Here is a 14075-nt window from a genome sequence, read left to right on the forward strand (position 1 = left end):
TAACATCTCTACCCTATATGTTTAGATTTTATTGAGACTTAATTAACATACAATAAAGTGAACCTATTTTTATTGTACAGTTTGATTAGTTTTGACTAACTTACACAATGTCACTCTCCCCCTATTCAAGATATAAAATACTTCCATCAACCCCCACAATTCCCTGGTGCCCCCTTGCAGTCACTTTTTCAAACACTCCTACCCTAGGTAAGCACTGATTTGATTGCAGTCTTTATTGACTACTTTGGTCTGTTCTATGATTTCAGATAAAATCATACAGCATGTACAGTGGGGCCTTGATTTACGAGTTTAATTCGTTCGAGACCGAGCTGGTTAAGGAGCTCGTTAACTCAAATTACTCTGTCAACTCAATGCAAAAAATCGGCTGAGAGGTAGCTGGTATCTCAAAAAACTCGTTAGTCGGGACACTCGTAAGTCAAGGCCCCACTGTATTGTGTTGTATCTCACTTCTTTTGCTCTATAGTGTTGTTGAGATTTATCCATTGTGTTGTGTGTATCAATGGTTTGTTTCCTTTAATTGCTGAGAAGTCATCTGTAAGAATATATCAAAATTTATTTAACTGTTGATAGTTATTTGGGTTATTTCTAGTATGAGGCTGATATAAATGAAGTCCCTATAAACACTTGAGTACAATGCATGTTTGTGGACATTTTTGTTTTCATTTATTTTTGCTAAAATACCGAAAAGTGACTTGCTGGGTCACATGCTAAGTGTATATTTCACTTCATCATAACTTGCCGAGCTTTTTTTCCATAGGGCGTATGCCATTTCACATCTTAGAGTTAATGTATGAGTTTCAGTCACTCCACATCCTCACTAACACTTGGTATTGTCAGTCTTTTTAATGTTTGTCATTCTAGTAGTTGTATGGAGGTATCTCAGCACTGTTTGATTTTCATTTCTAAGATAAAGATGTTGAACATATTTTCAGGTGCTTATTTTTTGTTCACATATCTCCTTTTGTGAATTGTCTGTTCAAATATTTTGTTCATTTCAAGGTGGGTTGTTACAATTGTGCTGTAAGAATTCTTCACATAACCCAGATGTAAATTCTTTTTGTCAGGTGTAAGTACAGCAAATGTTTTCTCCCAGTCTGTGGCTTGTCTCTTCATTTATTCTGTCTTAAAATGTATCTTTATTGTTGAAAATATTACAGATGTCCCCTCCCCCCCTTTGATCCCTACAACCCTGCCCCCCACCCCCTCCACAGGCCTTCACCACACTATTTTCTGTGTCCATGGCTTATGCATATCTTAATGGTTTTTTTAAATTTTGATTAAGCCTGTTATGGGTTGAAATGCACCCCCCTCAAAAGATTAGGACCTTAAAATCCTAATTTCCTGTGTCTCAGAATGTGACATTATTTGGAAGCTAGAGGCCCGGTGCAGGAAATTCATGCACGGGTAATATTCCTAGGCCTGGCTGGCGATCAGGTTCCCCACGCCCTGGTCTCCCCACCTCCCCCTTCCCTCACTCCCTCAGTGTCCCACTGCCCCCACTGGTGACCCAACATGTTCTGCGCTGCCCCCTGATGGTCACCACATGTCATAGCCAGTGATTGAACTCCCAGTCTCCTGGTCGAACTCCTGAGGGGACTATTTGCATATTAGCCTTCTATTATATAGGATAGGATCTTTACAGAGGTAATCAACTGAAGATAAGGTCATTAGTGAGGGCCCTAATCCATCATGTTTGGTGTCCTTATAAAAAAAAAATAAAAAAAGAAATTGGCCGAGAGATGCACACAGGGAGGAAGGTCATGTTAAGATGAGACCGAGATCAGGCAATGCACCTTCACATCCAGAGAAACGAAGGATGTCCAGCAAACGACCAGAAGCCCAGGAGGGGCAGGGGCAGACACAGACACCTCATAGCTCTCAGAAGGAACCAACCTGACTGCACCTTCCTCATGGCCTTCTAGCCGCCAGAGCTATGCATTTCTATTGTTTAAGCCATCCAGTTTATGGTATTTTGTTACGACAGCTGTATTCAAGTAATATAAAGCCCAATTTATCAAGTTTTTAGTGCAAGGTTACTAAGATTTATTTCTATGTTTTCTCTAGATCTCTATTCTTTTTACATCATATACACATGCATACTCCACATTTTCCTCTTCCCTGGGTTGCATGTTTAGATTTTCTGTTGCCTGAGGGAGCCACTTGTTTCTTGTATAATTTCTAGAATTAATCATTGTTTCTACTAACAATGTAAATATATCAAGTGGCTCTGTGTTTATCTCTTCAAGTTCAACTTGGAGTAAGTTTTAGTTCCAAGGGCATAAGACCTCTTGTCTTTTTTGGTTCCCTTCCTAGTAAGTTGAAGATGCTCATAGCTGATGTTTCATTACTAATCATTTGGGGCCTGGCACAGGCATGACCCCCTCTCCCCCCACGCACACCTCACCATTTCTTTCATCTTTCCTCTACTAGAGAGCGCTATATATGAACAGGTCAAACATATGGGGCTCTGGGTAGATGTCCCAAAAGTACTGAGCATGGAGACCCTTTTTCTCCTGGACACACAATGACGTCAGTGGTCCCAGTGGACACTGCCATGTTCTCCACTCTACTCAAGAAGGACAACCCACCAACTAACCCACACAATCTTGACCTTGAAAAATCAGTTTCTTTGTTGGAAGTTATTCTTAGGGCACCTCTCTTCTTCATAGTCAGGAACACAAAAATCAGATAAAGTCATAAAAAGGACTGAAATAATAATTCAGTAAAGATTATCTATAAATCTTCCTTTAGGAATGGGAAACTCAGTGACTGATGGGTGTGGCCTTTGCTCTGACATTACTCTGGTATCAAACAGCATTGTTTTCTGATTCTGGAAGTTCTGATGTACAATGGAATCAAGTCTTCAAAATACCGGCTCTAAGAAGGTTCTATAGGTACATGCCTTACCCTTGACAGACAGGTGTCTCCACGTCACAGTTGGCTCTGGTCTGCCAATAGCAAGACACAGCAGGGTCACGCTGCTTCCCTCGTTCACAGTGATATCTGAGGAGATGTTCATGATTTGTGGAGGGACTATGAAGAAACAGAGAAGATAATAGATACATGATAATGAGTCTTTACACTCAAAAGAAGGTGCTAGACTATAAATATTCATATAGCATGCTTTTTAATGAGTAGTGTCTCAATAATAATATTCAGATTTCTTGATTGGCCAAGGATATGGCCACCAACACATTTACAGTGCACTTATGTCTTGCAGCAGGAGGCAGTTGTGTGGGTGGGGAAGAAGCACAGGAACTGAAGACAAGGACATTAATGCTTGTTGATTGAAAGGTCAAACCAAAAGGAAACTACTTACAATGTTTTCTGAGTTCCTGTCTGTCCACATGCTCATTTATTTTAGTGGAATTGCTGACTTAAGCAAATAGGCATGAGTTGCCCCCACTTAAGCCCTTTTTATTTTTCAGTAAAGCCAACCACACTGAGTTAGTTACCCTTCCTTGTGTCTTCTAGCCATTTTCATATTCTTTGGCCTTGAACCAATTATTCCATCCTGCAATTCTTTTCTTCCACATTTCTTTACCTGAACATTCCTTCTCATTCCTTAAAACACAGAAAAACTGCCTCTGGCTTGCACAACCAGAGTCAGGAATTCATTGCACCTGCTACTATGGCGACTATAATATTGTGTTACAAAGCATAAGCATAATACCCCAGTGGTTAGGGGCGGGGGTTCTAGAGCTCAACTCCTCACCTGTTGAATAATCTTGGGCAAGGTAGACTGCCCTCCCCTCTTGGTTTCCTCAGCTGCGAAGTACAGATAATAGTAGTAGCTAAAGTTGCTAAACTAACTGTGTTGTGAGGTTTAGACAAAATAATGGCTTTGTAGAGTGCCTGATAGGAAAGGACCACTCAATAAATGTTAACTACCAGATGACAAGGAAGACGAATATGGAGACAGCAATAATTACGTCTTTCTCAATAAACTCTTGAACTCTCATGGGCTGGGTCCATGTCCCTTTGCCTTTAGCATTGCAAAGGCTGACATTGATCCCTGGCTTTGTCGTCTACCCTGTCCCACCTGCAGGCCTGATTCTCTCAATTCAACTCAAAAGTCAACATTAGAAAATACCCTGATTCCCCTCAACTCCTACTTCTCATAGCCCTTGTCCTGGTTGAATTTCTCACCAAATTTCACATGAACGATAGCCTTCCACTTGAAACCTCCCACCTGTTCTCTTTCCAACTTTGGATCCCTCCAACCTCTCCCCTGCCTGTGCCCAGAGGAACCTTTTCAGGCGATCATCTAATCAAACCGCTCCCCTACCTACTCTAGCTCACCACTGCCCACCAGGCTTCACACAACACCTCTTTTGCATGACCTACCTACGCCCCTGAAATCTAGCCCCTCAACCTACCAACAAACCTCATCTCCAGGTGCAGACCTCACTAGCAGCACTTGGCAGATAGTGGACCCACCTTCCCTGGAACGTGACAACGCACAAGGACTTCCATAGCTTTGCTTGTCTTTGTCTTCTCTTCATTTTCTACCTGAAAACAGATGACTCAACTTTCAAGGGTCCTCAAAGGTCACCTCCCCTTAGACCAGTGGTTCTCAATCTTGGCTGCACATTAGAATCACCTGGGAATCTTGTTGAAATCCTGATTTCTGGGCCTCATCCTCTGGAAATTCTGTTTGTTACTAATGGTGAGGCCTAGAAATCAGGATTTTAATAAGATTCCCAGGTGATTCTAATGTGCAACCAAGGTTGAGAACCACTGACCTAGACCCTGAAAAGAGAACCCCCCATCTCTCTTTGCTACATGTTGTGGCAAGCTCCCTGCAGGTGGGGCTAGGCCTGTTGTGTCCCAGCTGATTGTTGTACGCCTGTCCCTTTACTTAGAGATGGAAATGCTTGAGAATGAGGATGGAATTTCACACATCCCTGTGTCCTCAGGCTCTGGCACAAGGCTGAGGAGGTACATGCTTGATTCGTCTTTGAAAGAAAGATCCAAAGAATACATTGGACAAATCCAAAAACTGGAGTGGGTGGGGGTAGGGGTGGGGGGCCGCAAAGCTTCTAACCTTTCTTCTCAATTTTCTTTCAGAAAATAAAAGGAAAGACAACAGAGACAAGAGGCGCCGCACTTACAGTTATGCTGATATACTCAAACTGCCAGTTTAATTATAAATTATTAATTACCCTACAGGTCGAGTGCTAGTTAATTCCAAACCACCCCGAGTCAGTGGCGAAGGAGAATTATGGCCCATGCTCGATTCTGAGGACTGCGCAGCCTGAAGTTTTATGCTGCTCAGACCTTAGAGGTAAGTCTTTTGAAGGAGAAGCTGTAAGTAACATGTAGAACATTTGAGTTCTTAAGGGAATCCACATTTGAAAAATAAATAAAAATCACTCCCGGTATAAATCTGCCATGTTTTAGATTATTCTGGCATCAGATTTTGCCCTGAAATTTCATTGCACATATTTTATCCAGATACACACTGGGGTGGGGGTAGGGAGTGGTGGTGGGTGTATATTCTAACTGCACTGCATCCTCTAGAGAAAACTGAACTCGCTATTTTCCAGTATTTTCAGGCTTGTTAAAAACATAGTTCTGAGCTTAGAAATGTCAATAGTGCTTCTCACTTTTAGAGAACAGCAGCTTCAGTGCTGCTTCCACAGGAGCCTGGGGATACTGTCTGCTGAGGTTGGGTGAGCCAGGCCACCTGACATTCTCTCTCCAGAACCAGGAGTCTCCCTCTGCAGGAAGACACAGAAGGGTGTGGGCAGGCACTGACCAGTTTGTGGGGCTCATTTAGTACATTTCAGATCTCCGCACACTGCCCCCGGTTCAGGGCCTTCAGTCCCATACAGTCCGCTTCATCTGATAGTGTGAGGGGTCCTGGGTTAAAAGGTATTTGAAAAAAGGCCAGTAAGTATATCAGTGGACTTGTAACTACTTATTGTGACCAGATTTCTTGTGTGCAATTCGATATTGTTCTCTAGTTCCCTAAAATCTATGTATTGAAATTAAGTTTGTTTATGGGTTGTTGTGTTTTTTTGTTTTTTTTTTTCTGGATAAAATGTGGACTTTTACACTGTATTAAGGCAGGAATTTATATTGCTTTTCACAGTATTTATCTAGGGAATATCATTTTATAAAAAGCATGCATTGATCATCCTATTAGCTATTCACTGAACATAAAAATATTGAGTCAAGTAAAAACGTAGCACATTTAAGTAAAGTTAAATGCATATTCTGAAATTAAACTTTGATATTTTATCTTTTTTTTAAAAAGTATTTGTAAAATTCCATGGATATTGAGCACCACCTCCTTATTCGCCTTCTCACTGTAACGTTAACTGTGAGAAGGGGGTTTCCTGGGATGAAATGGTGAAGGTCACTCCAGCATCTCCATTAAGAACCAGTGCTTTCTGTCACCCTCTGCAAGTCAGAGGAGGAAAGACAAAGGGCGTGAATAGCCAGGAAAAAAAAAAAAAACGCACAAAAAATGAACTGAGAGAAAGGGGAGCTCTTTCTGTTCCCAATTATAAGGTTATTACTATTAAAATGTAATGCACGATGATATGTATTATTTATTAATAAGCAACTCAATGGTTCTCAAATTGCTTGCACAAGCATTATCTCGTGGGTTTCTTATGAACTATGAGATAAGTAGAACAAATAGTCTCACAATTAAGTACATGATGGTCTAACCGCTTTGCTGTACATCTGAAATGAATACAGAATAATGTCGAATGGAAACTGTGATGGGAAAATAACTTTTTAAATGATGAAGAAACAGAACCATGAGGAAGGTTAAGTAAATTGCCCCAAATTACGAGGTTAACAAATGGCAGACTTCTTCCCATCCTGTGGTGCTTCCTCTCTGTGTAACCTCTGTCAGTGCCCCAGACACAACATGCATATCTGCGTGTTTCCTCTGCCTGGAACGTCCTCCCTGCGCATCTTCCCTCACAGCCCTTCCCAGATGGTGGGTAGTACACGAGTTTGGTTATTTTTATGTTGATGCCGGTGCTTACTAAATGAGTAAATGCCTACGATATACACTGTGAGAGAACAAACCTGAGTTAGAAAGGTTTTTCTACAGGTGAAATATTTCTATGTGCAAAGGTAATTGGGGTGTGAAATGTACTATTCTTGACATATTAGTGCCACCTACACAGTAAAGGTGACATGATAGGATAGCAAAATTATGTGAGAGACCATGTACCACAACTTAGGTTCTGTAGTCCAATGACCCATGTATCCTGGGACAGTATTTACTGAATTCCTCATCCCCTGGTTCTCACTGAAGAAAATGAAGACCACAGACTATATCTTTCAGGTTGTAACAAAGTGGGAATGTGTATAGTACACTAGTACAGTGCCTAGAAATAAATTAGTACTTAATAAATGGTAGTTGTTACTATTATTGTTATATGCTCTTATCAATATTGAATAAATATTTGGAATCAGATAAATAGCTTCATCCATGCCCGCTTGCTCATTTTCTAAATCTCAATTCCTTCAGCTTTAAGGCAGGACTTATAGATGAAGCTGGCCTTGGAAAGCTTCATTATATATGCTTCCAGAGCAAAAAGTAAATATCTAATCAATAATTGTCAATCCTGTCCTTACACGCTGAATATTGTGCCTATGCAAATACACAGGACAAATCACACACTTGTACAAAAAAAATTACTTGGCTCTTCCTTATATATTTTCTTTTAGAGGATATTTTATTCTGTTTCTGGAAGGTTCAAAGGACGCAACTTCAGCACCATGTCCTACCCTATCAGGGGCAATGATAATGTTACAGAAAACCGAAGAACCAAGCAATGCTTAGAGAGATGGAGTTACATTTATTATTATTATTACACGTGGGCCCAGAGGATAATGTCTCTCAAATTCTGGGCTAAGTCACACAGGAAGTTTCCTGTATTTATACCTTTTTACCCTCTTTGTCTCCCAAATATGGGTTTTTTTCCAGTTCCCTTTGCAAGTTCTTAAAGGGCCCTATGTGCTGGGGCTTTGAGACCTCAACCAAAAGCTTGGCCTGACGCCAGCACTGATAACTTCGTCTGGAGAAGGTTTAATGGCCTCTCTGAAATGGGAGTAGTCTTATTTTCCTTATTATTTAAGCCAGCGAGCATTTACAGAAGCCAGAATGCAGGGTTAAAATTTCAAACAGAACTTTTTATATCAGATGGATGTTTCAATTCCACCCTCTACACCTCTACCCTATCATTGTCCGGTCACAATATTTGGAAATCATGTCTCAAGTGTTTTATTTCAAATTGAATGGCACTTTTTTGTGTTTATTTTTAAAAATTATAATCTGGACTCACAGGGGCTAAAGTTTGACTACCATTTTTTCCCAACTACTTTCTGTGTAATTTTTGAAAAAGTTACTTGAGCTTTCTCTGCCATAAAATGGGCATGGAAATATTTGCTGCAGAGGGCCATGGAGATTGGGTTAGTTACAGGCCGGTGAGCCAGCTCTGACTCCTGGCGACTCTGTGATAACCACATGGCCTGTTTTCAACAGCCCTTAGAGATCATGATTTTAAAGAGACTTAAATGGATATTATTGTTGTTTTCAGTTTATTATTGTTATTACTATCCCCAGAGAATAACAAGATATTGAGGCCAAGTGAAAGCTGATTTAAATATGAAGTGCTTTCCACTGCACTTTTAAACACTCAAGGCTAATTTATAAAAATAACAACAGCAAAGACTGTTTAAAAAACTGAGTGTGTTATTCTTCCAGGGTTACCTTTTAAAAGGTATTCTAACTAAAGAGCTTATTCATAAACTAGAGGTGAGAGTAATTTGAGAATTACAGTATACATGCTAGGCGAGGTTGTACCAAATTTTGTGTACTTAGGTAATATGATATGTTGACAAAATCACTACATGAAATATCAGGTTAAGTGGATTCTAATCTTGATTCTTCCACAGCTGTGTGATCTGTAAATCCCTTAACCCCTTTGACTTAGGTGTGTGTGTGTGTGTGTGTGTGTGTGTGTGTGTGTGTGTTTCCCCTTTTTATTCATGCTGCCCTACCCATGGCAGCCTGGTTGTAATGCCTCTAACACCCCATGCTTCTGATAACTCCATACAGAATTCCATATAGCTGCATATGCTGGACACTGTACCTTTGCTCCCGCTGCCTATTCAAGTCCTACTCATACCTGAAAACTGATATTGATATCTAACGCCCTCTCTCTACCAGCTCTCCCCATCCCAGAGATGAATGTAAGCCTGTGCTCTATGGCCACTTGATCACAAGGCTGTCATATGGTTATCCTAAACATGTATTGAGTGCTTAGGAGGTCCTAGGTGTAACCTTGGGAGTAGAGAAGTACACAGACAAGATACTCTCTTATGGAAATTATGGAGTTTTGTGTCAAGAAAAGAGCACTGACATTGATAAATAATCACAGGATCAAGGTGTGATTACCGTTGTGGATGTGCTATGAAGTGGCACAAGGTACCACGATAGCCCATGATAGGTATCAGCCCTAGGCTGTGAGTTTGCATGTGGGGTTCGCTGTGGGCAGGGCTGGGCAAAGGGATCAGCATGTGCAAAGGCTCTGCACAGATAGGATGCAAGGTTGGCTTGGGAGACTGTGTCTGAAGTGAAAAGAGGAAACTCTTACAAGTGACTGACTGGACAGGGGACAGGATTTATTGATTCTTCAAGAAAGTGCTTCAGGTTTTAATCTTTTTAAAGAGAAGTGAGGCCCTGGCAAGTTTTGCTCAGTGGATAGAGCATCTGGCCCTTGGGCTGAAGGTTCCTGGGTTCCATTCAGGTCAAGGGCACATATCTCTTTCCTCCTCTCCCCTGCCCTCCCCTTCCCTTCCCTCTTTTCCCATCCCTTCTCCTCCCTCCCCTCCCATCCCTTCCCCACCCTTCTCTATCCCTACCCATCCCTTCCTGCTCTGTGATGCCAAGAGTAGGGGTTGCACCTCACCCCTGCACTCAGTATGCACTATCCTGTTCCCAAGCCTGAGACAGAACTGTAGAAAGAAACCCTCTGGATCAGATACAGAAACTCGTCATCTTTGGAGAAAGCTGGGACTTGTAAAATTTTGAAGAAATGGGTAGTTGTTCCTAATCTCGTTCGGAGCTAGACTGTGGCTTAGAAGGAAGCGGATGAGGCCAGTAGCTAAGACCGCACTCTTCTATTCAGTAGCTGTATGAAAGCGGCATGGCTTCAGTTATGAATAAATGAGATCATAAAATAAGTATACTTTAAAAACAATGGAATGATATGTACCTATAATTCAGCGTTCCAACTAAAGAAATAAAAGCTACATTTTGGGTCTCAGGGATCCCATGGGTATGACACTTGATGAGTTTTGACTCTGCTTGTAGAACAGGGATGGGCTCAGTGATGTGATCTACATTGTGTAGAAGGTACAGCAAAGTAGCTTTTCACAGGCTAAGGTTAACCTCACATAATTCCCGTTTCTTAAATTCACTACCCTGCTAGATCCACAAAATTCAAGATTTCCAATATGAAAGAACAGGCTTAGATTTCTAGGTGTGAGGAAGTCAGCCATGAGGCCCCCAACGTAATTTTTATGTGAGTCTATTCTCAAATCTCTGAAATCTATCTCAATTCCAACAAATCTGAAAAGTCTGAAAAATAAAGATTGCATCTGCTTTTTATTTTTACATTGGGAAAGTGGGGAGGGGTTCATGACTGAATATTGCTGATAAAAACATGATAACTGAGTCTCATTACAGCCAAAGACAAGTCTCATATTTTAGCATTTTTATTAAAGCTTTTTAAATTACTGAGTGTCTGGTATATTCAATACCAGCCTAAGTGATTTATATTAGTCTATCCCTAGATACTCCATCTAATAAATAACTTGGCAATCTCCTAGCCCATAAATATCCCTGGCCCCAGCAAAAAGCAATTAAAGGATGTTAGAAAAAAAGAGTGGTTTCTCAGTACCCCAGACTATAGTGTCATGGGGTGTTTCCAGTGGAGTAATTCACGCCACTTACAGAGGGGTCAGGTCTCCTGTCCTCACCACTCACCCACCGGGAATTTACGTCTCAGTTCCCTTCAAAGACAAAACACATTAGAAACTATCTTTAAATATTTAACATGTCACGGGAATACAGGTGTTTCATCATGGAGAACATGCTCCCCAGCAACAAGTGTGCTATGATATTTGAGACAGCTCAGGCTGAAAATACTGTGCAAAGCCTTTTTGGAAAGCATTTGTGTCCAAATGTTTGGGGGGAAGAAAGGGGACATATGTAATATTTTCAACAATAAAGACTTTTTTAAAAAATGAAAAATAATCATGAAAATAACAATGACAACAACAACAAAAAAAAAAACAAAAATAGGTTGAGGGATTTTATGGGGAATCTGTACAATTTTCTAAAACTCATTTATATTGAAATTGCTTTATTTAGTAAAGTTACTAAAAGTCCTTAATTTGTACACTTGAAATGTGTGAATTTTATTATATATATATATATATATATATATATATATATATATATCCTATATAATAAAAGGGTAATATGCAAGTTGTCCCTAACAACAGAACGACCACTGGACCAGTCACTATGAGGTGCATTGACCACCTCTCAGTCCCTTCCCCTGGCCATCAGGCACCAATCACCTGATGGTGAATGGGGAACTGGGGGTGGGTGGTGGTGGGGGGTAGGGCCAGCTGCAGGCAGCTCGGAAAGATGGCCTGGATCACAGGCCAGTCCTAGGGACTGTACCTGTGCATGAATTTCATGTGCTGAGCCTCTAGTATGTATGTATGTATATATGTGTGTGTATGTATGTATATATATGTGTGTGTGCATGTGTGAATGTATATATATATATATATATATATATATATATATATATATATGTGTATATATATATATATATAAAATGTAAAAAAAATGTATAAACACATCAAGTATTTATTGGGGCAGCCCATCCAAAGGTTTTTAAAGGCTCCAGTGTCATCAGCCCAGAAAAGATTTCAGACTGATAAGGTTCAACCAAGATGCCAGGTAGAAAGCCATTGATATTTATGAGGGTGGCTTCCAATTTAGTCCTTTCAGCTACGAAAAGAGGCCACTTTTCCCGAGAAACCTCTTATCTGGCCTTTGCTGAACCTCAAAGGCTATGGGAAGGAGGAAACTCTGAGCCCCGCCTTCCTACGTTTGTAAGTAAGTCAGTGTGCTCTGTGTTACACCCAGCACCCAGCACCCAGACAGGAGACAACAAGGTCACGCACCCAGACTTTTCTCACCATGCTCCGGGAAGCTGCCAGGAAACATGGCCTTGAATAGGAGAGGATGGCCCCAGTCCAGGTTTTATAGGGATTCTCCAAATCCCAATCCCAAGGAGTCCATGGCACACTCATCATAAATCTGAGAGGCTTGGAGGCTCTCGATCAATTTAACTGGATGCGTCTTCTAATGATACTTTTGATCGTTATATTAAACATTGTCTATATTTATGGGCTTCACTTCCCAGATAATTATGTATGCATTGTTGGGGGCAGGGGAAACTGCCTTCAGAAATATCACAGGAGCCCGATAACAAGCTATTTACACGTCCTAGGACTCCAGGGCACATCAAGGACAGGCACAGGTGTGAGACAGAGGTAATGCCACTTCAGCTTGATTACAGCGCTGGGAAGTGGGGGGATTTGCAAAGAAAATCCTATTTCTCCCCCATTAGCTCATTTATTATGAAGAAGAAAGAGAAGAAACACAGCTTCACTTCCTTAGCTTGGTGTTAGAAAAACAGGGCGAAATGGAGAGGGGTTTACCAAAAGCTTTGATTGTTGCATAGAGCAGTGATTTTCAACCTTTATCATGGCATGGCACACAGAAACCCCAGGTCTGGGTTGTAGGTATGTTAACGTAGGAGGCAGGGAGAATGGCTAGGACCAGAGAGTCTTAGAAATGGCAAGCAGGGAATTGGCCAAAATGAACAGCTAGGTTCCCAAATCAATAGGACAGATAACAGCAGGTTCCCTCTAGAGAAAATCAAAATCTCCCCCACATGTGAGGATGAGGCCTTGGTCAGATCCAGTCTCTTAGGGAAAAAGGCAATGTAATGGCACACAGTCCATCTTATTGGAAGGTATTGCTTTAACCCCCAGAGTAGATAGCGCCTGATGTTGTTTGAAGTGAGGAGGTGACAGCCCATAAAGAAAGTTTCCTGATGCTGAGAGCACTCCTGAGGTGACAGGATGCTTAGCCCTGGAAGACAGACGGAGGGGCCCCTCACGGGAATGTGGGGAGCAATGGGTGCTGATGGCAGCAGGAGCAGGGGGAGCGGAGTAGCCCTGGGATGACGGATGACTAACTCCCGATGGATTGCATTGCTCCTAGGGCTGTGCGCATGAGAGCTTAGACCTGGGACCTGCTGCGGTACTTCTCGAGGTGATAAAACCTCATTACACTCAGAGACTGTGCTACGGAAAGTGCCAGAAGCAGAAACACAGAGCATTTGGGAGGATTCAAAGCAGAGAAAGAGAGAGAGAGAGAGAGAGAGAGAGAGAGAGAGAGAGAGAGAGAGAGAGAGAGAGAGAGAGAGAGAGACAGGGCTTATAAATGGGCCAGGAGACAGAACTCCCACCAAGACTTACCCACCTGCCAAGCCTAGAATAGGGGCAGGGGAGGGACATGGAATACGCAGGGAAAGACTGGAAGAAGAAGGGAGTGGGCGGGAAAGGAAGTGGCATGAAAAGGAGATGGGTATTTTGAAGAATTGGTTTAAGTATGGATGTCTGCTCCCCCCTAAACACACACACACACACACACACACACACACCTGCTCCAAACACAAAGGAGAGTGGAAATAATGGCCCAGGGTGGCTCTGGGAGGGCATTCTTAGAGCAACTGAGTCACCCCTGACCCCAAGTCTTTAACACTCATTTGCTTAATTAAGTGGCATTTAAAAGCTAGACAAGGCAATCAATGAGTATTAATAATCATGTATCCGATAATGATATGTACACAATGCCAACAGAGTGGAGCAAAGCAAGTAATAGACGCTCCTCTATCCAAGTCCCTACAAATATTAAAAAATTCAAG

General features: G+C 41.6%; 1 protein-coding gene across 5 annotated transcripts in view; it reads right to left on the bottom strand.

Annotated features, from left to right (window-relative positions):
- The window catches only part of OPCML (opioid binding protein/cell adhesion molecule like), an 859123-nt gene that overhangs the window by 82182 nt on the left and 762866 nt on the right, over positions 1-14075 (bottom strand). For all 5 annotated transcript variants that reach the window (XM_070399259.1, XM_070399257.1, XM_070399261.1 and 2 more), the window contains one exon: positions 2929-3054. In XM_070399259.1, coding sequence (XP_070255360.1) covers positions 2929-3054 — 126 coding nt within the window. The remainder of the gene's footprint in view (positions 1-2928; positions 3055-14075) is intronic.

Source organism: Myotis yumanensis, unplaced genomic scaffold (genome assembly GCF_028538775.1).
Source record: "Myotis yumanensis isolate MYYU_CA2020_CCGP unplaced genomic scaffold, mMyoYum1.0.hap1 SCAF_19, whole genome shotgun sequence".
Lineage (NCBI taxonomy): Eukaryota > Metazoa > Chordata > Mammalia > Chiroptera > Vespertilionidae > Myotis > Myotis yumanensis.